General features: G+C 44.1%; 1 protein-coding gene and 1 long non-coding RNA gene across 9 annotated transcripts in view; one reads left to right on the top strand and one right to left on the bottom strand.

The window, feature by feature from the left end:
- The window catches only part of SPTAN1 (spectrin alpha, non-erythrocytic 1), an 81,235-nt gene that overhangs the window by 4,222 nt on the left and 54,957 nt on the right, over positions 1 to 22,056 (top strand). For all 8 annotated transcript variants that reach the window (XM_054521151.2, XM_063714064.1, XM_054521147.2 and 5 more), the window contains exons 2-9: positions 10,240 to 10,479; positions 12,257 to 12,382; positions 18,146 to 18,290; positions 18,673 to 18,815; positions 20,287 to 20,420; positions 20,593 to 20,737; positions 20,816 to 20,970; positions 21,569 to 21,704. In XM_054521151.2, coding sequence (XP_054377126.1) covers positions 10,243 to 10,479; positions 12,257 to 12,382; positions 18,146 to 18,290; positions 18,673 to 18,815; positions 20,287 to 20,420; positions 20,593 to 20,737; positions 20,816 to 20,970; positions 21,569 to 21,704 — 1,221 coding nt within the window. In that variant the 5' untranslated portion in view covers positions 10,240 to 10,242. The remainder of the gene's footprint in view (positions 1 to 10,239; positions 10,480 to 12,256; positions 12,383 to 18,145; positions 18,291 to 18,672; positions 18,816 to 20,286; positions 20,421 to 20,592; positions 20,738 to 20,815; positions 20,971 to 21,568; positions 21,705 to 22,056) is intronic.
- LOC129048098 (uncharacterized) lies at positions 20,613 to 21,573 on the bottom strand. Its single transcript, XR_008510149.1, has 2 exons — positions 21,098 to 21,573; positions 20,613 to 20,760 (listed from the first exon to the last, which is right to left on the bottom strand). It is a non-coding gene; the product is annotated as an uncharacterized LOC129048098 (long non-coding RNA).

Consider the following 22,056-nt stretch of genomic DNA (forward strand, 5'->3'; position numbering starts at 1 on the left):
CTCATCTGAATTTTGCAGGTTAAAAGGTAAGTAGCAGCAAGATAGTATTTGGGAAGCAACCAGAAGTAAGTTTTCTCAATATTGCTCTGCATTTCTGGATTTTGATGCAATGCAGTATGAATCTTTTGCTTTCTTAAAGCTAAGTCCCTGCTCACCTCTGCACAATTGCGCTAACAAGTTGAAATGAATTAATCAGTTTGAAGGCTGACATGCTGATCCACAATCCTGATTGGAATGTGGTTTAAGCAAAAATACTTGTTGTTTTTATTTATGGTGTTCAGTCATCCTTTATGTATTATTGACCTCTCTGCTTACCATCAAATCTGCCACTAAAATCTGCAGCTAATCTGGTTTTGAGTTAATTTTGTTTGATCTGAGAATCAACTGGTATACAATTTTATGAGTGCTAATCAATTCTTTGGTGGTTTGTTCTTAGGGAAGCCCTTCCACATCCATGGATATAGTTCTCTTGCTTTGCAAATCTGAAATTTGGTAATAGGCTGGCATCCTAAGCCGCGGAAAAAAGACATTGTTGGTTCTGCACATTTGGGTTCTGACTAAGCAACAAAAGCAACTGATGAATGGTTTCTGTGACCTTTAGCTTTGGGTGATGTTTATGAATTTTTCCATAACCAAATGACCAAATGACCGTTCATCCTGTTAGTCCCTAAAAATCCCTTTCTTGCAAAACTGTATGTCTGGTGGCGTCCTGCCTGAGAATCAGAATTCATTTTGTAGTATTCCAAATGTCTCTTACATCCAGTACATTCAGCTTGCTGAAAGAATGCAATCCCAATGCTTTGTTTTTAATAGAGACTCCTTTCAGCTTCACTATAATTTTTTTCTATCTTTTGGGATTCCATAGAGAAACTCTGACTGCACTCACTGCAGGTGCCAGGTTTACAGAGTCCAGAACATTTGACCTTTGGTTCGAAAATGTTTGTATCTGCAGTCTTTTGTGTTGCTTAACGCAGTGTGATTCCCACCCACTGCCTCTGCCTTTACAAGAAGATATAGCTATATATCCCATAAATACCCCCCAATTTTTTTTGTTTTTATACTCCCAAATTTTATGCCCCCAAATACCCCCAAATTTTTATTTGGGGAATGAAAATTCCCCAAATACCAAGAACTGCCTCAAACAGCTGTCTCTTGGCATTCATCAAGAATACAAAGATATTCATGTCTAATCTATTTTGTAGGAATCCATTTTCAGTTGATATTGTGTATAAGTTTGTGTTTGATATCATGGATCATTCTGAAGCAGGCTGTATCTTTGGATTAAATTAGAAATTTCTTTTTTTTTTTTTTTTTTTGAGATGGAGTCTCGCTCTGTCGCCTGGGCTGGAGTGCAGTGATGCGATCTCGGCTCACTGCAAGCTCTGCCTCCCAGGTTCACGCCACTCTCCTGCCTCAGCCTCCCGAATAGCTGGGACTACAGGGGCCCACCACCACGCTCAGCTAATTTTTTGTATTTTTAGTAGAGACGGGGTTTCACCGTGTTAACCAGGATGGTCTCAATCTCCTGACCTTGTGATCCGTCCACCTCGGCCTCCCAAAGTGCTGGGATTACAGGCGTGAGCCACCACACCTGGCTGTATATTAGAAATTTCTAGCCAAGATTCATATCTTTAGACCCCACTCTTCTTCCGAGATCTGGTAGTATTGTAAGAATGCTGACAAGTTCATTTTATTCATTTTATTTATTACAATAGAGGACATAGTTGTAATTCCTGCTTTATCCCCCTGAGACTCGCATTACTTGTTGAATGATGCAGCTAACGTTTGACTGCTGCATTGCAGCATTTATAAATAGCCTACATCTTCAATCTGCTCTAATAATATTTTGCAAATATATACCTTTTTTTTTTTAAGTTACCTTAAATGGGAAGTTGTCCTTAAACATATAGAGAATATACTTAGCACTTCATTTCCCCTCCTTCAGTCTCCATGTGAACAGACTTGATTGGCAAAATCAGAGACAGTCGGCTCCTTTGAGATAAGCAGTCAGTCGATCGCATTCCTAGGAAGTCGTCTCTGTTGTGGTTTTTAGGCAGTTAGTGGAACTGATAGATAGGTTGGTAAGATTGGAGTTTGTTTTTTAATGGCACGTTTCCCAGATTTTTCCTTTCTGGCGCTCTCAAAAGGCATTAATCCCATATGGCTGGGAACAGCCTGGAACATTCTCTGTGAAGTTGGCCTTATCAGTCTGCTGCATATGCCAGGCAAGGGGTGGGGTGCTTGCAGCATGCAGCCTCGGTTGTGGAAGGAATGTGGCACGCCCAGGCCGAGTTGACATTTCAGTAACTCTGACAGTTTCGGGTGAGAGGCTGTAGCACCTTTGGATGGCAGGAATTCTTAATGATATTTATGAGAATTTTCCTGTGTTTAATGTAGTCTGCAGAAATGACCCTTTTAGGAGCAAAAAGAAACTGGAACTCGTGTAGATAAACAAGAGACAGCTCCCTATCAGGTTAAGAGGGGGGAAACTCTCACTAACCCGTAATGTTTTTTGGTGTCTCCTGTAATTGCACAAATGAAAATTCTGAATGCTGACTGCAGTGGGAGCGCATTGGTGACTTTCAGATACCCAGCTCCCCAGAGACAGCCTGTTGTGGCTTGGCAGACCTCCCACCTACTGACGTCAGCTGATCTACTGCAGGAAAGAAAAGTCCATTATTGCCTGACCAAAGCACTTGGTATAGAATTGACTCGTTCTACTTCACTGGGGTGACAAAGAGGGCCTTTTAGGTTGGTTAATTTCAGCAGGGCCTTGCCGAACTGTCTCTCTGGATTGGCAGGATCAAATCAGCACGCTGGGCCCAAGCAGGGGGACTTGCTCAGATGGAACCTTTGCGATATTATGATGGAGATTTTCTTATCATAAAGGGCTGCTCCCAAATGTGATTTCTTAATTTCTGTAGCAGGTAAAGGATTTTAGAAATGCAGTGACTCCTGTGATAGGAGACAGAACAGCACCATACACTCGAATCCTGGAGACTGCCATCTCTTTCAGGAGCTCGTGTGCAGTGTCGTTATTGTTCCATGTGCTATACCTTCCTTGGAAAATTTCTTTACAAGAAAATTTTGGAAGCAAACAAATTAGATGCATAATTTTTCAATGTTTTTCCATCTTAACTGTCCTGAGGGTTGAGAACAAAGGAAATATATAAATAAATAAGTCTAACCCTAATTGTTTACTAAGACTCAATCTTAAATAATTTTGATTTTTTTTTTTTTTTTTTTTGAGACGGACTCTTGCTTTTTCGTCACCCAGGCTGGAGTGCAGTGGTGCGATCTTGGCTCACTGCAACCTCCGCCTCCCAGGTTCAAGTGATTCTCCTGCCTCAGCCTCCCAGGTAGCTGGGACTACAGGCGTGCGCCACTATGCTCGGCTACTTTTGTATTTTTAGTAGAGATGGGGTTTCACCATGTTGGCCAGGCTGGTCTCAAACTCCTGATCTCAGGTGATCCACCCGCCTTGGCCTCCCAAAGTGTTGGGATTACAGGTGTGAGCCACCCTGCCTGGCCGATAATTTTGATTTTTAAAAAATGATTAATACATACATCCACCTCACCTTTTTTTTTTTTTTTTTTTTTTAAAGAGACGGAGTCTCGCTCTGTCGCCCAGGCTGGAGTGCAAAGGCGTGATCTTGATTCACTGCAACCTCGGCCTCCTGGGTTCTAGCAATTCTCCTGCCTCAGCCTCCCACGTAGCTGGGATTACAGGTGCATGCCGCCACACCTGGCTAATTTTTTGTATTTTAATAGAGACGGGGTTCCACCGTGTTGCCCAGGCTGGTCTCGAACTCCTGAGCTCAGGCAATCCACCCCCTTCAGCCTCCCAAAATGCTAGGATTACAGGTGTAAGCCACTGCACCCGTCTTTTTTTTTTTTTTGACACGGAGTCTAGCTCTGTCACCCAGGCTGGAGTGCAGGGGCTTGATCTCGGCTCACTGCAAAATCCACCTCCCAGGCTCAAGGGATTCTCCAGCCCCAGCCTCCTGAGTAGATGGGACTACAGGCATGTGCCACCACACTCAGCTAATTTTGGTATTTTTAGTAGAGACAGAGTTTTATCATGTTGGCCAGGCTGGTCTCAAACTCCTGACCTCAGGTGATCCACCCGCCTCGGCCTCCCAAAGTATTGGGATTACAGGTGTGAGCCACTGTGTCTGCCTCACTGGTTTTTCACTCCAAAGTGCAGATGTGAAAAGGAACTAATAAAGAGAGAGTGAAGGCCAGGCGCTGTGGCTCACGTCTCTAATCCCAGCACTTTGGGAGGCCGAGGTGGGTGGATGGCCTGAGGTCAGTTCAAGACCAGTCTGGCCAATATGGTGAAACCCAATCTCTACAAAAGTACAAAAATTAGTCGGGCGTGGTGGCGGGTGCCTGTAATCCCAGCTACTGGGGAGGCTGAGGCAGGAGAATCACTTGAACCTGGGAGGCAGATGTTGCTGTGAGCCCAGATAGCATCACTGCACTCCAGCCTGGGCAACAGAGCAAGACTCCATCTCAAAAAAAAAAGGAGTGAAAGGAACTAATAAATAACCAAACAGCCATTAATAAATAATATGTCGGCCAGGCACGGTGGTTCACGCCTGTAATTCCAGCACTTTGGGAGGCCAAGGCGGGCGGACCACAAGGTCAAGAGATCGAGATCGTCCTGGCCAACATAGTGAAAGCCTGTCTCTATTAGAAAGAAGAGAAATACAAAAATTAGCTGGGCATGGTGGTTTGTGATTGTAGTTCCAGCTACTCGGGAGGCTGAGGCAGGAGAATTGCTTGACCCTGGAGGTGGAGGTTGCAGTGAGTCGAGATCGCACCACTGCCCTCTAGCCTGGCGACAGAGCAAGACTCCATCTCCAAAAAAAAAAAAAAAAAAAAGGCCAGGCGCGGTGATTCACGCCTGTAATCCCAGCTCTTTTGGAGGCTGAGGCAGGCGGATCACGAGTTCAAGAGATCGAGACCATCCTGGCTAATATGGTGAAACCCCATCTCTGCTAAAAATACAAAAAATTAGCCGGGTGAGGTGGTGGGTGCCTGTAGTCCCAGCTAGTCGGGAGGCTGAGGCAAATGGTATGAACCCGGGAGGCAGAGCTTGCAGTGAGCCGAAATCGCGCCACTGCACTCCAGCCTGGGCGACAGAGCGAGATTCCGTCTCAAAAAAAAAAAAAAAAAAAAAATGTGAACTCTAATCATGTTAAGAATCACTGGTTCTAGTGTGCCATATTCTGGGAACCGGAGGATCCCAGGTCACCCTGGCCTTTGCAACTTGCTTACTAGATTACCTGTCTCCCAACTACTTAATTATAAAACAATGGCAGTTTCTTTATTTCCAAGCTCTGAATATAATTGGATCTATAATATGTGCCAAGTCCTGAGGTCTGTGCCCAGAGAGTAAGAGTAAAATATGGTCTTCTTTATAGTTCCTTAAAGCGTTTATGAATGTGGTAGGGAGAACATAATAATTTCATGGCAGAATGTGGCAGTGTTATAAGATGAATGATAGGGGTAGGTGGTCAGGGAGTGGAGACTTCTGATTCAGAAAGACTTCATAGAAGATGAGGCATTTGCTTTGGACTCAGAGATCTGTATGATTTGTTTTTTATATTTTTTATTTTTTTGACAGGCTGGAGTGCAGTGCCGCGATCTGGGCTCATCACAACCTCTGCCTCCCAGGTTCAAGCGATTCTTCTGCCTCAGCCTCCCAAGTAGCTGGGGCTACAGGCATGTGCCACCACACCCAGCTAATTTTTGTATTTTTAGTAGATATATGGTTTCACCATGTTGGCCAGGCTGGTCTGGAGCTCCTGACCTTGTGATCCACCTGCCTCGGCTTCCCAAAGTGCTGGGATTATTACAGGCGTGAGCCACTGCGCCCAGCCGAGATCTGTATGATATTAGATGGTAGGGTTGGGAGTGGGAGAGAAGAGTGCACTCCCGAGAAAGGGAACTTTTTGAGCTTCCAAATGGACCCTGTCCAGGGCCTGTAATTGGGGTTAGTGAGGGAGTTTGATGTGAGATACAGCTGGAGGAGACAACTGGAAGGTGACTGAGTGAAGTCTTGTTTACCTTCTAGTAAGTGTGATGATAGTGATCCTTGTCAGGGTCCTCATCAGAAATCAGCCTTCTCCAAAATAGGCTGACAGACTTAGGGCAGCAGTGTAAACTATAACTGCCTGTTATCATTAAATATTACAAAACTTTGGGAGGCCAAAGTGGGCGGATCACGAGGTCAGGAGATCAAGAACATCCTGGCTAGCACGGTGAAACCCCGTCTCTACTAAAAAATAGAAAAAATTAGCCGAGCATGATGGCAGGCACCTGTGGTCCCAGCTACTCAGGAGGCTGAGGCAGAAGAATGGCGTGAACCCGGGAGGTGGAGCTTGCAGTGAGCCGAGATCATGCCACTGCACTCCAGCCTGGGCGACAGAGTGAGACTCCGTCTCAAAAAAAAAAAAAAAAAAAAAAAAAAAATATATATATATATATATATATATATATATATATATGTTATTACAAAAATAGCTCTGAGCAGGCATTAAGCTTTTCAAGGTCACCCCCAGTTTTTGGTTTTAAGGACTTGACGTCTGTTTTAAGAAAATAGGCCAGTGCAGTAGCTCATGCGTGTAATCCCAGCACTTTGGGAGACTGAGGCGGGTGGATCACTTGAGTCCAGGAGTTCGAGACTAGCCTGGGCAACATGGTGAAACCGCATCTGTACAAAAAATATAAAAATTATCCAGGTGTGCTGGCACCTGCCTGTACTCCTAGCTACTCAGGAGGCTGAGGTGGGAGGATCACTGGAGCCCAGGAGGCAAGGTTGCAGTGAGCCAAGATCGTATCACTGCACTCTAGCCTGAGCAACAGAGTGAGACCCTGCCAAAACAACAAAAAAAAAAAACAAAAACAAAAAAACAGCCACTTTCTCAGAGTATACTGCCATGTGGTCAATCCAAGATTGGTAATTCAGATTTAGTCATTAGGTTGATACCTAGTTGTGTGGCTTTAGTCAGCACATTCTTTATTTGCCATTCTTGTCATCAATCTAGCACTTAACTGGATAGAATTCCAATTTTACAATATGCAAACTGAAAGATTCGTTATGGAGCTCTCTCCCTACCCCTTACAAATGAATTCAGGTCTGCTGCACAGCAGCTGCAACACTCAGCATGGACTTGATCATTTATTCAACCAACATTTCTTTTTTTTTTTTTTTTTTTTTTTTTGAGACAGGGTCTCATTCTGTCACCCAGGCTGGAGTGCAGTGGTGCAACTACAGGCTAATGCCACCATGCCTGGATAATTTTTTTTTTTAGAGCCAGGGTTTAGCCATATTACTTAGGCTGTTCTCGAACTTCTGGGCTCAAGCAATCCGCCCACCTCAGCCTCCCAAAGTGCTGGGATTGCAGATGTGAGCCATGGCGCCCGGCCTATTCAACCAACATTTCTTAATGATCTCTGTATGCTAGAAATCAGGGATACAGGACCGGACATGGTGGCTTACACCTGTAATCTTAGCACTTTGGAAGACTTAGGTGGGAGGATCACTTGAGCCCAGGAGTTCAAGACCAGCCTAGGCAACATAGCAAAACCCTGTCTCTACAAAAAAAATTTAAAAATTAGCCAGTCGTGGCTGTGCGTGGTGGCTCACGCCTGTAATCTCAGCACTTTGGGAGGCCAAGGCGGGTGGATCACGAGGTCAGGAGTTCGAGACCAGCCTGGCCAACATGGTGAAACCCCGTCTCTACTAAAAATACAAAAATTAGCTAGGCACGATGATGGGCGCCTGTAATCCCAGCTACTTGGGAGGCTGAGGCAGGAGAATTGCTTGAACCCGGGAGGCGGAGGTTGCAATGAGCCGAGATCATGCCACTGCACTCTAGCCTGGGTGACAGAGCAAGAGTCCGTCTCAAAAACAAACAAACAAAAAATTAGCTAGTCATGGTGGTGTGCACCCATAGTCACAGCAAGTGGGAGGCTGAGGTGGAAGGATCACTTGAACCAGGGAGGTCGAGGTTGCAGTGAGCTGTGACTGTACTCCAGCCTGGGCAGCAAAATAAGGTCCTGTCTCAAAAATAAATAAATAAATAAATAAAAATCAGGTATACAAAGATTAGGTTGCTCGGTGTAATCATGCCTTAGGATGTATGTACAAGTGCTTTGCAAATCTAAAGAGAAGTGTGATTACATCTGAGAAGGAGGGAAGGAAGGAACATTGGGTACAGTTTAGTAAAGAGTCAGGATCCTGCAGTTTACCCATTTCAGTTGGGTGTTGAAATATAAATAAATAAGCGCTATCTAGGCAAAGAAGAGTCATGGGACATTCTAAACAAAGGAAGCATGTGCACATGGCTTGGAGTTTTAAAGGGAATTACGCATTTTAGAGCAGAAAGAGTACTTCTGTCCGCCACAAGGGTAGGGGGCATGGGTGAGAGATAATACCAGGCAGGCATGTTGGGCCAGATTGTGAAGGTCCTGCTCAAGAGGTGGGTTCTTTCTTCTGTCTGAAGGAAGCCATAGGTCGGGGGCAGTGGCTCACGCCTATAATTCCAGCCCTTTGGGAGGCCGAGGTGGGCAGACCACAAGGTCAAGGGATCGAGACCATCCTGGCCAACATGGTGAAACCCCATCTCTACTAAAAATACAAAAATTAGCTGGGCATGGTGGTGCAGGCCTGTAGTCCCTGCTACTCAGGAGGCTGAGGCAGGAGAATCACTTGAACCCTGAAGGCAGAGGGCAGTGAGCCAAGATCATGCCATTGTACTCCAGCCTGGTGACTGGGTGAGACTCCGTCTCAAAACAAACAACAAAAAAGAAAGCCGTAAGAGGTTTGGGAGTGGCATGGCGAAGAATGTTTCCTTTTATAGTATAAAAAATTTTGGACTGTGGGAAAACAATAATACAGCAAAAATACATGGTTGATATGTGGAGAATAATTTAAAGGAATGGTGATATGACTAAAATCAGCTCATGTACACTTCTCCAGGAAGATGGTCTCTTAGAAAGGCAATCTTCAGAGCTGATCAAGCACAGACAGTGCCTTCCTACCACCAATGAGAACTGCTTGAATCCCTACAGAGCTGGGGCACTAGCTAGAAACTCTGACATCAGCCATCTCCTTCTGTTTACCTACTAGGTGGATGTGGGGCAGCACTCTTGACAGGTTTCATTCTTAATTCTTAGCCTACTCATCCTTTTCTTTCTGTCTTGGGATAGGCGACAGGATAAAGGAAAGAACTCCCAGATGTTTCCAGGGTAACACAATTTTATACCTTTTATACACTGTAGAACAATAGCTGGAAGGGACCAGCAGGCTTATCTGTTCTGCTTCCTTAGTAAACCCAGAAACCTCTCTATAGGCTGCAATTTTAAAGTTCAAAGAGACTTGAGACCACGTCGTTTTTCCTGACATTTTTAGTCACTCTAGGAAATTGAGGTATGGAGAGGGAAGGTGGCTAGTGTGAGGTCACATGTTGCTGACAAATTCAGAAGCTTTTTGGCATTAATCTGTATGTTTCCTTCTGTGTTCCTTAATTAGTTAGAGGATAAAATGGCATATTGTTTGTTTTCGGTTTTTGTTTTGTTTTGTCACCCAGGCCAGAGTGCAGTGGTGCAATGATGCCTCACTGCAGTCTTGAACTCCTGGGCTCAGGTGATCCTCCTGCCTTAGCCTCCTGAGTAGCTGGTACCATAGGCACACACCACCATGCCCAGCTATTTTTTTGTATTTTTAGTAGAGAAGGTCTTTCACCTTGTTGCCCAGGCTGCTCTCGAACTCCTGGAGTCAAGCAATCTGCCACTTTGGCCTCCCAAAGTGTTGGGATTACAAGCATGAGCCACCGCACCCCCTGCTTGAAAGAACTTCTGGATGGACTTAGCAGTAATTATTTGAATACTACAGTTGCTGTTTCCTCTGAATCCTTGAAGCCTTTGTAGAATTGACAGTACAAACCACAGTTCTCCCATTCACAGTTTTCATTTGGTTTCCTTGCCATGTGTGGGTTAGGCATCTTCTGCGGGTCCTATGTAGGTAGGTGTTGCAGGGGAATGGATGGCCTTTTTTAATAAAGGAATAGGATCTGGGCTTCATTGTTGCTAAGAAGGGGCTGTCTTCTCAATTCATTTGTCTGCTGGGTTTATCTGATAATTATTTCTTTCCTTCAGAGAGGCTAATTTCTTTTCATCTATTTTGGTGCCTATTGGTACTTATCTCAGGGCATTTTGTCATTTCAGAAAATGGACCCAAGTGGGGTCAAAGTGCTGGAAACAGCAGAGGACATCCAGGAGAGGCGGCAGCAGGTCCTAGACCGATACCACCGCTTCAAGGAGCTCTCAACCCTTAGGCGTCAGAAGCTGGAAGATTCCTATCGATTCCAGTTCTTTCAAAGAGATGCTGAAGAGCTGGAGAAATGGATACAGGAAAAACTTCAGATTGCATCTGATGAGAATTATAAAGACCCAACCAACTTGCAGGTATGTCTGATCTCCTGGGATTCCTGCCAAAATTCAAGAGCCCAAATGTTCTTACCCAAAAATCAGACAAGGAAAGTACTTAATTATGACCTTGAGAGATTGGACAAGAAGAATATAATAAGGAAGGACAAACTCATTGTTTTCCCGTATTAGTGAGGGTGAATGTGGAATCTTACAGGTATTAATTGTCTTTTTTGGTTGCTTTAAACTGATGGTTCTCAGACTTCTGCCTTGATACTACTGGTGATCTTTAAACATTTTTCAGGGAAGTTCTGGGTTAATCTCTTGGAACGAGGATTTTTGTTTTGTTTTTGTTTTTTGAGACAGAGTTTCGCTGATGTCGCCCAGGCTGGAGTGCAATGGTATGATCTTGGCTCACTGCAACCTCCACCTCCCAGGTTCGAGTGATTCTCCAGCCTCAGCCTCCCGAGTAGCTGGAATTACAGGTGCCTGCCACTGTGCCCAGCTAATTTTTGTATTTTTAATAGAGATAGGGTTTCGCCATGTTGGCCAGGCTGGTCTTGAACTCCTGACCTCCGGTGATCCGCCCACCTTGGCCTCCCAAAGTGCTGGGATTACAGGCGTGAGCCACCACACCTGGCCTGGAATGAGTTTTTGAGAAAGGCATAATAGTATTGTTGCTGGCAAAAATTTATAGTTATTCTGGAGTCAGATATCAAAAAAATAAATACAGTTATGAGTCCCTTTCAGAGACTTGGTAAATCTTATCAGAAGCAAAGCCTGAATCTTATGGTACGTAAATTATATATTTAAAACTTTTTTTTTTTTGAGATGGAGTTTTGCTCTTGTTGCCCAAGCTGGAGTGCAATGGTGCAATCTCAGCTCACTGCAACCTCTGCCTCCCAGATTCAAGTGATTCTCCTGCCTCAGCCTCCCGAGTAGCTAGAATTGTAGGCACGTGCCACCACACCCAGCTGATTTTTTGTATCTTTAATAGAAACAGGATTTCATCATGTTTGCCAGGCTGGTCTCGAACTCCTGACCTCAGGTGATCTGCCCACCTCGGCCTCCCAAAGTGCTGGGATTACAGGCGTGAGCCACCGCACCCGGCCAAAACTTTTTTATAAAAAGGGAAAGCCTTTCTTCTCACTTATTTTGGTGAAAGATTTTTAAAGAAAATTATTTCGGTAGCAAGTGGAACAGTAGTTGGGCCCATGGATTTTTTAACTATAAAAAATAGACTACAGTAACCTAAGAAGAGAATGAAGAACACTGCTTTAGGTACAATCCCTGCCTGGCAGGCCCCTTCCCATCTTAGTATTTGATGAAAAAGAGGTATTGAGAAATGGAGTGTAGGCAGGGTCAAAGAGTTTGGCCTCTAAAGCAAGTGAAAGAAAGTCTCATGTGTGAGTGAATATGGATGGATTTTTCAAGAGTAAGCACTGAATGTTAAGAAAACTGTTAGTATGGTTCTGTATTTCTAGAAGGGACCGGATGTTCACATAAAGGATAATTTTCTGATAGCCAAAAAAAAATTATTAATAGGATATTTTGTAGCATCTTCCATTGACAATATTAGTTCTCAAGGGTGAGTGAGGACCATTGATGGCCCTCACTGGCCAGGCTTTCAGAGGACCAGGAGAAATGCAGTCAGAGTATTTGAGGAATTGAGCAGGTAGAGAATGGGTGAGGTGCCAAATGATGTATCCCTAACTAGAGGGAGCAGGATTGAGGAGGGGAGGAACACGGGGAACCGGGGACAAAATGCTGATGCTGTGTGGTTGCGTCTGAGGCTCACTTCAAGGTCCACCAACAGGGAAAGCTTCAGAAGCATCAAGCATTTGAAGCTGAAGTGCAGGCCAACTCAGGAGCCATTGTTAAGCTGGATGAAACTGGAAACTTGATGATCTCAGAAGGGCATTTTGCATCTGAAACCATACGGGTGAGTATGAGTAGCTCGTGGTGTGGATGGCTTCATCTGGGTGGAGCATTGTAGATTCATGCATACATGTCAGTTTGGGTTCCCAAAAAGATAGACTTTTCCAGCTTTTAAAAGAATTTATGAAGTCTTAAAAAGTTACCCAAATCCTGCCTTTGTAATATGACAGCATGAATGTAAGCAAGTGTTTGTATACTCAGTGAGGAAATTAATATTCCTTTTGCAGAACAAATTAGAATGTGATTATACTTTAAAGAAAACTGTAAATTTAACATTTATAAATGGCAGTGAGATGGGAGAGCATATTAGTGAAATTGGCAAATTTAAGGACTCAGATGCAAAGATAAATAGAAACAATCACAGACACGATAAAGAAGGTTATCTGTGGGAAAGCTTGCTGTCTTGAATCTTGGCTTGCCCTGGGAGGGGTTTACTGAGGTCTAGGCAGCAAGCCTGTTAAAGCTCCAGCTCTAAGGAATGATTTGTGGCACCTATTGGTCAATGACCATGGTGATTGGACTGACTTTGAGGCAGGAGTCCTCGAACTCTTTGGTCTGGCTGATTTTAGTGCGAGTTTATTGGAGCTGAGGTGTAGTACTTGATCTTTCTCTGCTTCGTTTCACATTTCTAGTATGAAGATATTAAGGGAAAACAAACCTCTTGACAGTGAGGTGTGCACATTGAGTTTCTTATAACTGGATGTACTTACCTATCTTTGATACACATCATGTCTAGCTGTGTGTTCTCTTTGGTTGTTTGTCATCCAAAGCCACATTGCATTGAGGCCCAGCCTTTTCTAGTCTTTTACCTGTCAAAGCAGTCCTGAAGATTTAAATGAAAGCTGCACCCTTAAGCCCCAGCTAGAACTGTTTTGTCCCCAACTCTTCCTTGATAACTGTGTGGAGGTTTCGTTCACTGAGGATCCAGTCTACTCATTTTCAACAATAAATACTTGTTTTCTCACGTTTGCTTGGCAGTACTCTGCAGTCTCATATTAAGGACTTACAATTAGCCCTAAGATGTATGATGAATAATTATTAACTATTACTAATAATGATGATTGTAAATAGGAAATAAAAGTGAATTCCAAATGTCATATGACTAATAATAACATTTAACCCATTTGGGCAATGTAATATGTGTCTGCAATTAAATACAGATATTTATCTTCCCATCTTCACACTATTTTATATACAGTCTTAGAGTAAATGAAATCAGTATGTGTTATTATTTCCTTGATAGAAGTTGTTTTTCCAGAGTGAATGAGGCACCTCTGTAGTAGAATATGTAACCAGCTTACAGATGGGGAACATTAGACAGAGATCAAGTGTTTGGCTTCAGTAATTAATCAAGGCGGAAGGGAGGAGGACCCAAAGCTGACTTTATTCATGTCTGTTAGTACCCTCTGCCCTGTTTAGACAGCTTATTTATATATTTATTTTATTTTTTATTTTTTGAGACGTAGTTTTGCTCTTGTTGCCCAAGCTGGAGCAGAATGGCAAGATCTCGGCTCACTGCAACCTCCACCTCCCGGGTTCAAGCGATTCTTCTGCTTCAGCCTCCCAACTAGCTGAGATTACAGGCGCCTGCCACCATGCCCGGCTAATTTTTGTATGTTTAGTAGAGATGGGGTTTCACCATGTTGACCAGGCTGGTCTTGAACTTCTGACCTCAGGTCATCCACCCCCCTCGGCGTCCCAAAGTGCTGGGATTACAGGCTTGAGCTACTGCGCCCGGCCCAGATGGCTTATTTATTTATTTATTTATTTATTTTTGAGATGGAGTTTTGCTCTTGTTGCCCCGGCTGGAGTGGAACGGCACAATCCCGGCTCACTGCAACCTCCACCTCCCAGTTTCAAGTGATTCTCCTGCCTCAGCCTCCCGAGTAGCTAGGATTACAGGCATGCGCTGTGCCACCACAGCCAGCTAATTTTGTATTTTTAGTAGAGGTGGTGTTTCTCCATGTTAGTCAAGCTGGTCTCAAACTCCCAACCTCAGGTGATCTGCCCGCCTTGGCCTCCCAAAGTGCTGGGATTACAGGTGTGAGCCACCACTCCTGGCCTAGATAGCTTATTAAAGCAACATTAACAATACTGTTAACTGGCCAGGCATGGTGGCTCACACCTGTAATCCCAGAACTTTGGGAGGCCAAGGCTGAGGCAAGAGGATCACTTGAGCTCAGGAGTTCAAAACCAGCCTGGGCAACATAGTGAGACCTCGTCTCTACAAAAAAATTTAAAAATTAGTGGGGTATGGTGGTGCACACCTGTAGTCCCAGCTACTGGGGAGGCTGAGGTGGGAGGATTGCTTGATCCTGGGAGGTCAAGGCTGCAGTGAGCCATGATTGCACCACTGGACTCCAGCCTAGGCAACAGAGCAAGACTGTCTGGGGAAAAAAAAAAAAGGCCAGGCACAGTGGCTCATGCCTGTAATCCTAGCACTTTGGGAGGCTAAGATGGGTGGATCATCTGAGGTCAGGAGTTAAAGACCAGCCTGGCTAACATGGTAAAACCCCGTTTCTACCAAAATACAAAAAATTAGCCGGGCGTGGTGTTGTGTGCCTGTAATCCCAGCTAGTTGGGAGGCTGAAGCAGGAGAATCGCTTGAACCCAGGAGGCGGAGGTTGCAGTGAGCCGAGATCCTGCCATTGTACTCTGGCTTGGGCAACAAGAGCGAAACTCTGAAAAAAGTAAAAAAAAAAAAAAAAAAAATTTTAAAAAACCTATTAAATATAGTTTGTTGAGTAGGTATTAGGAGCTATTTATATACAGTTACTTTGCTAACCTCTAATCTTCACAGTAAGTGTGCAAGGTGGCCATTATTTCCCTATTATGTGAGAGTAGAAACTGAGTCTCAGAGAATTTGAGTAACTTGCGCAAAGTCATACAGTTGATAGATGACTAAACTGGAATTTCCTGTCTCCTCCTTTGTCCAGTCACCACTATTTGTTTTATTTTAATTTATTATTTTTTTTGAGACAGGGTCTTGCTCTGTCACCCAGGCTGGAGCGTAGTGGCACAATCTCAGCTAGCTGCAACCTCCTTCTGCCAGGCTCAAGCGGTTCACCCACCTCAGCCTCCCGAGTAGCCGGCACCACAGGAACGCACAACCACACTGAGCTATTTTTTTGTATTTTTAGTAGAGATAGGGATCTTGCCATGTTGCCCAGGCTGGTCTTGAACTCCGGAGCTCAAGCAATCCGCCTGCCTCGGCCTCCCAAAGTGCTGGGATTACAGGCGTGAGCCACTGCACCCAGCCTATGTGCTTTGTTTTTCCAACCTGTACTTCATTCCTGTCGTCTTTGCTTAATGTTTCCACCATCTGCTTCTCTGAAGGCTCCTGTTGCTTGCTTATGTCCCTATTGAGAAATCCACCTGAGTCAGAACCAGTCTTGCTTCTCTACCCCGTCAGCTTTCCACGTTTATGAAGTGCACCTGCCTCCCTGCCCACTCGCACTCTCAAATAATAGTAAGCCTGTGAAGCCGGACTCTCTCTCACCTGCAGTATTTACAAGATCAGACACATCAGCAATGGGAAAATGGTTCCAGTACTGGGACAGGCCTTGCCCTAGTTCTTTCTGTGAGGGTGTAAAAATGAAATATGTGAGATGGACAATTGACTTGAATGTGAGAGGATTTTCTCTAGTCTTCTGTGGCCTGATTTTTAATTTGAGCAGGAGCTCTCATTTAATCTTTACTTTCATGCTCACAGTTACTATGGTGATCTTGGCTTGGTCATTTATTTGGTCCCCTAACTCAGTACCTTAGTTTGGCAGGCAGTGGTAGCAGGGGAAGGTGGGTGGCGTGTGAGGGCATGTCTGTGTCCTGGATAACCTGTCTGTTACTGGTTTAGACTTTCACACCATACCGGACAGCGTGGCGCCCGATAGTCACCGCCACCCACATCGGGTCCCACATCCGAGTAGGTGGAGTATTGACTTGCTGTCGGTTGCCTTTTCCCCCTTGTTTTGGAGTGCCTTTCACTTCTTTCTCAGTGGTGGGGTCACAGTTTTGCCAGCAGTTGTGGAAGTGAATTGTGTGAGCATGTATTCCTCCTTTCAAGTAAAACATCCACACTTGTTTATAAGAGAATCCACCCAGTTGACTGTCACATGGTTTTCAAGTTTTCATTTTGCTAGGAGTGACATCTCAATCATGGGTGGATCCCAGACTTCTTTTCTGTTAGTGTTTAAACCTCTTTGTTTGTTTTACTTATGTCTGTCAGTGTTGTATAGAAACTCCCAGTATCTTGGGTAGGCATAATCAAGGCATTGAGGTTGGATTGGAATACCAGAATGCATCATCTAAGCTTGAATTGATTACCAATTTCCTCCAATTCTTGATAAGTCCTTACTGCGCCTGGGTTATGAGAATCCAAAGATGCTGGGAAGTGAATATGTTTGACCCTGTGGCTGCCACTTGGGTGAAGTTTGAAATAAACCTCACTTGAGATGTACCACAAACTGTCTTTTCACAGAAGGTCCAAAGTTTTTTCTATCAGGGATTCTTTTTGATAGCTGATGACTTTTCAGGACCCCATCTTTTCTACTTTTTTTTTTTCCCGAGGTGGATTCTTGCTCTGTCGCCCAGAGCTGGAGTGCAATGGCACAATCTTGGCTCACTGCAACCTCCACCTCCCAGGTTCAAGCAATTCTCCTGCCTCAGCCTCCCGAGTAGCTGGGATTACAGGTGTGTGCCACCATGCCCGGCTAATTTATGTATTTTTAGTAGAGACGGTTTTCACTGTGTTGGCTAGGCTGGTCTTGAACTCCTGACCTCGTGATCTGCCCACCTGAGCCTTCCAAAGTGCTGGGATTACAGGAGTGAGCCACTGCGCCCAGCCCTTTTTTACTTTTTTTTTTGAGACTGAGTCTCGCTCTGTCGCCCAGACTGGAGCGCAGTGGCGCAATCACAGCTCACTGCAAACTTCACCTCGCCGGGGTCAAGTGATTCTCCTGCCTCAGCTTTCTGAGTAGCTGGGATTACAGGTGCGCGCCACCACACCTGGCTTATTTTTGTACTTTTAGTAGAGATGGGGTTTCACCATGCTGACCAGGCTGGTCTCGAATTCCTGACCTCGTGATCCGCCCGCCTCGGCCTCCCAAAGTGCTGGGATTACAGGCGTGAGCCACTGTGCCCAGCCTCCCCTTTTCTACTTTTATACCAAGATTTTCCTGTTGTGCCTCATAATTTTTACATTGATGATGCCTATAGGACCTCTTCTTTTGTTTTGTTTTTTCCCTTTATCTCCATGATTGGAATACATCCTTCAGTAATTTCAGCTCACTTTACACATTAATTCCTCATTTTTCCTTCCCTAGTAGACTTCTGGATTAGGAATTCCACTCTAATAATTTAATAATAATTAATAGTATCAGTTGTGTACCTATTAATTATTATATAATACTAAAATATATAACTATACAATATAAATATATCATAAATATAATTATAAATGAAATATAAAGATACTATTAATAATATAAATGATAATGATTTTCCTGATGTAAACTAGAATAAATCTACCTGTGAAAGAAACTAGAGTAGATCTACCTACTTGTAACTTGAAGACCACCAAACCACTGTGAACTGTGGACTTTTCCCTACTCCCACTTAAATTTACTGTTTCCTCTCAGTTTAGGGATTATCTTTTAAAAATATTTTTATTCAGAGCTCCATAAGGTCTCTAACTTGTCTGAACTCTATGGAAGAGCCAGATCCCACAGAGCCAGTTGTGATCTGATTAAAACTGATTTGAAACTTTCAGACCCGTTTGATGGAGCTGCACCGCCAGTGGGAATTACTTTTGGAGAAGATGCGAGAAAAAGGAATCAAACTGCTGCAGGCCCAGAAGTTGGTGCAGTACTTACGAGAATGTGAGGACGTGATGGACTGGATCAATGACAAGGCATGTTTTGGGAAGAAGGGTTTGCTAAGCCTTACTCAAAGAAAGGGAAGAGACTCCTCCGTGATCTGTAGCGAGACCCAGTGTTAGCACAGATACGGCCATTTTAAGTGAAAGGGTGGAAGTGGGATTGCTGTCTCTCCAGCTGCTCTCTAGGTGTATGCGCTATTCTGTAACTCTGAAGCCTGGAGTCGCTGAGACAGAAATGCTGTGAACTCAACCTCTTAACTTTCTATGGGAGGAACTAAAATCACAAACCACAGAGAAAACTGTATCCATTAAAGCTAACATGGCTCCATCCCTAATGTGTCTGTTTGATGTTTCTGGAAGCCATTGTTAACAAATGTTGGTTGGTGACTCTGGCTCTCTTATGGTCCCTGAGTAGGAAGCAATTGTTACTTCTGAAGAGCTGGGCCAGGATCTGGAGCATGTAGAGGTTTTACAGAAGAAATTTGAAGAGTTTCAAACAGATATGGCTGCTCATGAAGAAAGAGTTAATGAAGTGAACCAATTTGCTGCCAAACTCATACAGGTAAACAGCAAAGTGCTGTGTGCGTCTCACAACATTATTATGTTAACTTTCTGGTATATTCAGGAGAAAATTTTGATAATTGGTCCCCTAATTTCTGAGTGAGCAAGTTTTTGTAAGCATGTCTAAGAGTTTTGTTTAGATGTGAGGCGCAATACTGATTACTCCTAAATTGGAAAATGTTTTTCAATGTGTTGCCTTGGGCAGGAAGGGCAGAGTTCATTTGATCTGTTTCCTCTACCCACTTTTGGGTAGGGCTGGGTGAAGCTTTTATTGGACTGCTGAAGCTATGTCTCAGGGTTTCTCAGACGAGGGTGTGGTGGTGAATGCTAAGTTAGTATTGGCAGATGTCCACCAATGTGTTAGGGCTCTTGCCTTCCTTTTTTATTTCAAGCTTCCCTGGGCTCTCTTGGGAGCCTGGGAGAACCTTGTCATGAATAGGCTCTTCAGTCTGGCGCTGGAGCCCATTAAGAGGGAATGACAACCCTTCCCCAGTGCCCACGTGTACAATCCTGTAAGCTGCTTCCACTACGAGTCCAAAGGGTTCCAAAGACATCAAGTACTCGGAACCAGAGAGTTTTTACTTTTAGGGAAATTTGATTTGGGGGGTACAAATTTTAAATGTATAAATCTGCTTATAGACTGGTACTTGTTTCCTTTTTCTGGTCAGTGATTAAGAGAAAGATACCCGGCATTCCTCAGAAATATCTCACCCTTCCACAGTGACAGATGTGTTACTTTTCCAAACCCTAAGCTTTCCTACGGTTGAGCTTGAGAAAAGTAGTCAGGCCAAACCCGTGGTATCCCAAATGGATTCAAGAACCCTGAAATGCTTCATTTTATTACTTTATATCGTATTTTTAAAAACACCAAAATGTGGTTGGTAGGGAAGGATACTTGTAAAGAAATGTCTCTAAGCTGGATGCAGTGGCATCTGCCTATAGACCCAGCTACTCTACTCAGACCCAGGATGACAAGGCAGGATCACTTGAGACCAGCCTCGGTAACATAGCAAGAACCTGTCTCAAAAAAGAAAAAAAGAAATGTCGTCAGTCTAAAGCCAGGGACAAACTCTTGAGCCCTGAAAATTATGTGCAAGAATGCTTAACAGCCTCATGAACATCTGAAATACCAAATTTTCAAGCAGTTAGGGTAGATGAGTACATTGATAAAGCTACCACAAAGTTGCTGCCAAACTATTTATTAACATAAAGGTTTTTGGCACTTTTGCACATAACCACCTTATAGACTAACCACACTACTCCAAAAGATAGAGAATGGCTCTCCCCTTTTTACATAAGAAATAGAAACTCTTTGGAGTTGTAGTTCACTTTGTATCATGTTGACCATTATTTCTTGTGATTGTCTTCAGAGTGGTGATTTGCTGAGATGCTTCAAGGAACCAACCCCAGGGTAACTAGTTGGAGGAGCCAGAAGTTGTGTATAAATCCAGTCTCTTCTCTTCCTTGTTTAGGAGCAGCACCCTGAGGAGGAACTGATCAAGACTAAGCAGGATGAAGTCAATGCAGCCTGGCAGCGGCTGAAGGGCCTGGCTCTGCAGAGGCAGGGGAAGCTCTTTGGGGCAGCAGAAGTTCAGCGCTTTAACAGGTGTCAAGCCAGAGTGGGCTTTGGGGAACGGGCCTCAACCTGGAGGGGAGTTGTGAAGCACAGGGCATGTGCTGGTGAGCTGTCGGGGCTGACTAGGCCTTGGTCCCATGGGGTGTTCCTAGTTGTAGGGAGTCATCATTGCTGTGGATTAACTGGTGCCTTTGTTCTGTAGGGATGTGGATGAGACTATCAGTTGGATTAAGGAAAAGGAGCAGTTAATGGCCTCTGATGATTTTGGCCGAGACCTGGCAAGTGTTCAGGCTCTGCTTCGGAAGCACGAGGGTCTGGAGAGAGATCTTGCTGCTCTAGAAGACAAGGTGGGTTTTACAAGCAGCTGATTCTGTAAATAAGTTACCAAGGGTCAGGAGAATAGTTCTGACGGAGTTCATTTCTAGGTCAAAGCCCTGTGTGCTGAGGCTGACCGCCTGCAACAGTCCCACCCTCTGAGTGCAACACAGATTCAAGTGAAGCGAGAGGAACTGATTACAAACTGGGAGCAGATCCGCACCTTGGCGGCAGAGAGACACGCACGGCTCAATGATTCATACAGGTGCAAATAATGCTCCAGGTCTTAACCAGTATCATTTGACTTCTTTTTTGGAAGCAGGAATAGCAGAGTTAAGGGTCTGTTCTGTGAAAGTGTCAGGTATCACCTACAAATGCAAATCACTTCTTACCTATGTTCTCTCTGTTTGGAGACTGGCAGCTGTATCATGTGTAGTATATGTATGGTATTTCAACTTCATAAATTCTTCTATTCTGCATCACTGCATTATGACTGATAGAATAGAAATATCCCCTTAAGTATCTGAGTATCACGTGAAATATCTTATTAAAACCAGGATTGGAAAGGAAAAGAATGCTTCTTACTAGCCAGGGATTGAACCTGGGAATAACAAGGAAGTTGAAAATGTGGGACAGGATTGGGGCATTTTAGTGATGGAGAGAACCTAAGTTTTAAAGGGTTGATTTCAGCCTTCTCTTGCTTTCCTTCACAGTCTAGATTGGGAGAATTTCATATTTCCCAGAATTAGAGTTTGTATAGTTTGTTAGACATTTGAGAACGTAGAATTCAGAGCTTTAGGGAGGCCATTTTCCACCCTGGAACCTCCGCTGGAAACATAATGTCTTCCTTTGGTTTTCTCTAGGCTTCAGCGCTTCCTTGCTGACTTCCGTGACCTCACCAGCTGGGTGACTGAGATGAAAGCCCTCATCAATGCAGATGAGCTTGCCAATGATGTGGCTGGGGCTGAAGCCCTGCTAGATAGACACCAAGAGCACAAGGTAATAGTATCTCTAGAATCTTCCAGAAGTGAAGATTTTAGCTTATAATGCACCAGTTTATCAATGTTGGGTGAGGCCTATAGTTGGAGTTGGTACCATGTTATTCACAGGTGTCTCTCATCATAAGGATTGTGGTTGGTTTTGCCGTTGGAGACCTGGTCTACCTGCTTCTGATAGAGGCTTAACTGGGTTCAGTGTCAAGAGGTTCACTGTGGTCTATAAAAGCAAACAGACAAGCTCTGGCGAGATAGAAGTGCTACTACTTGGCACATTGATCCTTTGTGATGTAAAAAGTATTCATTGGGCCGAGCACGGTGGCTCATGTCTGTAATCCCAGCACTTTGGAAGGCCG

Source organism: Pongo abelii, chromosome 13 (assembly GCF_028885655.2).
Source record: "Pongo abelii isolate AG06213 chromosome 13, NHGRI_mPonAbe1-v2.0_pri, whole genome shotgun sequence".
NCBI classification, from domain to species: domain Eukaryota; kingdom Metazoa; phylum Chordata; class Mammalia; order Primates; family Hominidae; genus Pongo; species Pongo abelii.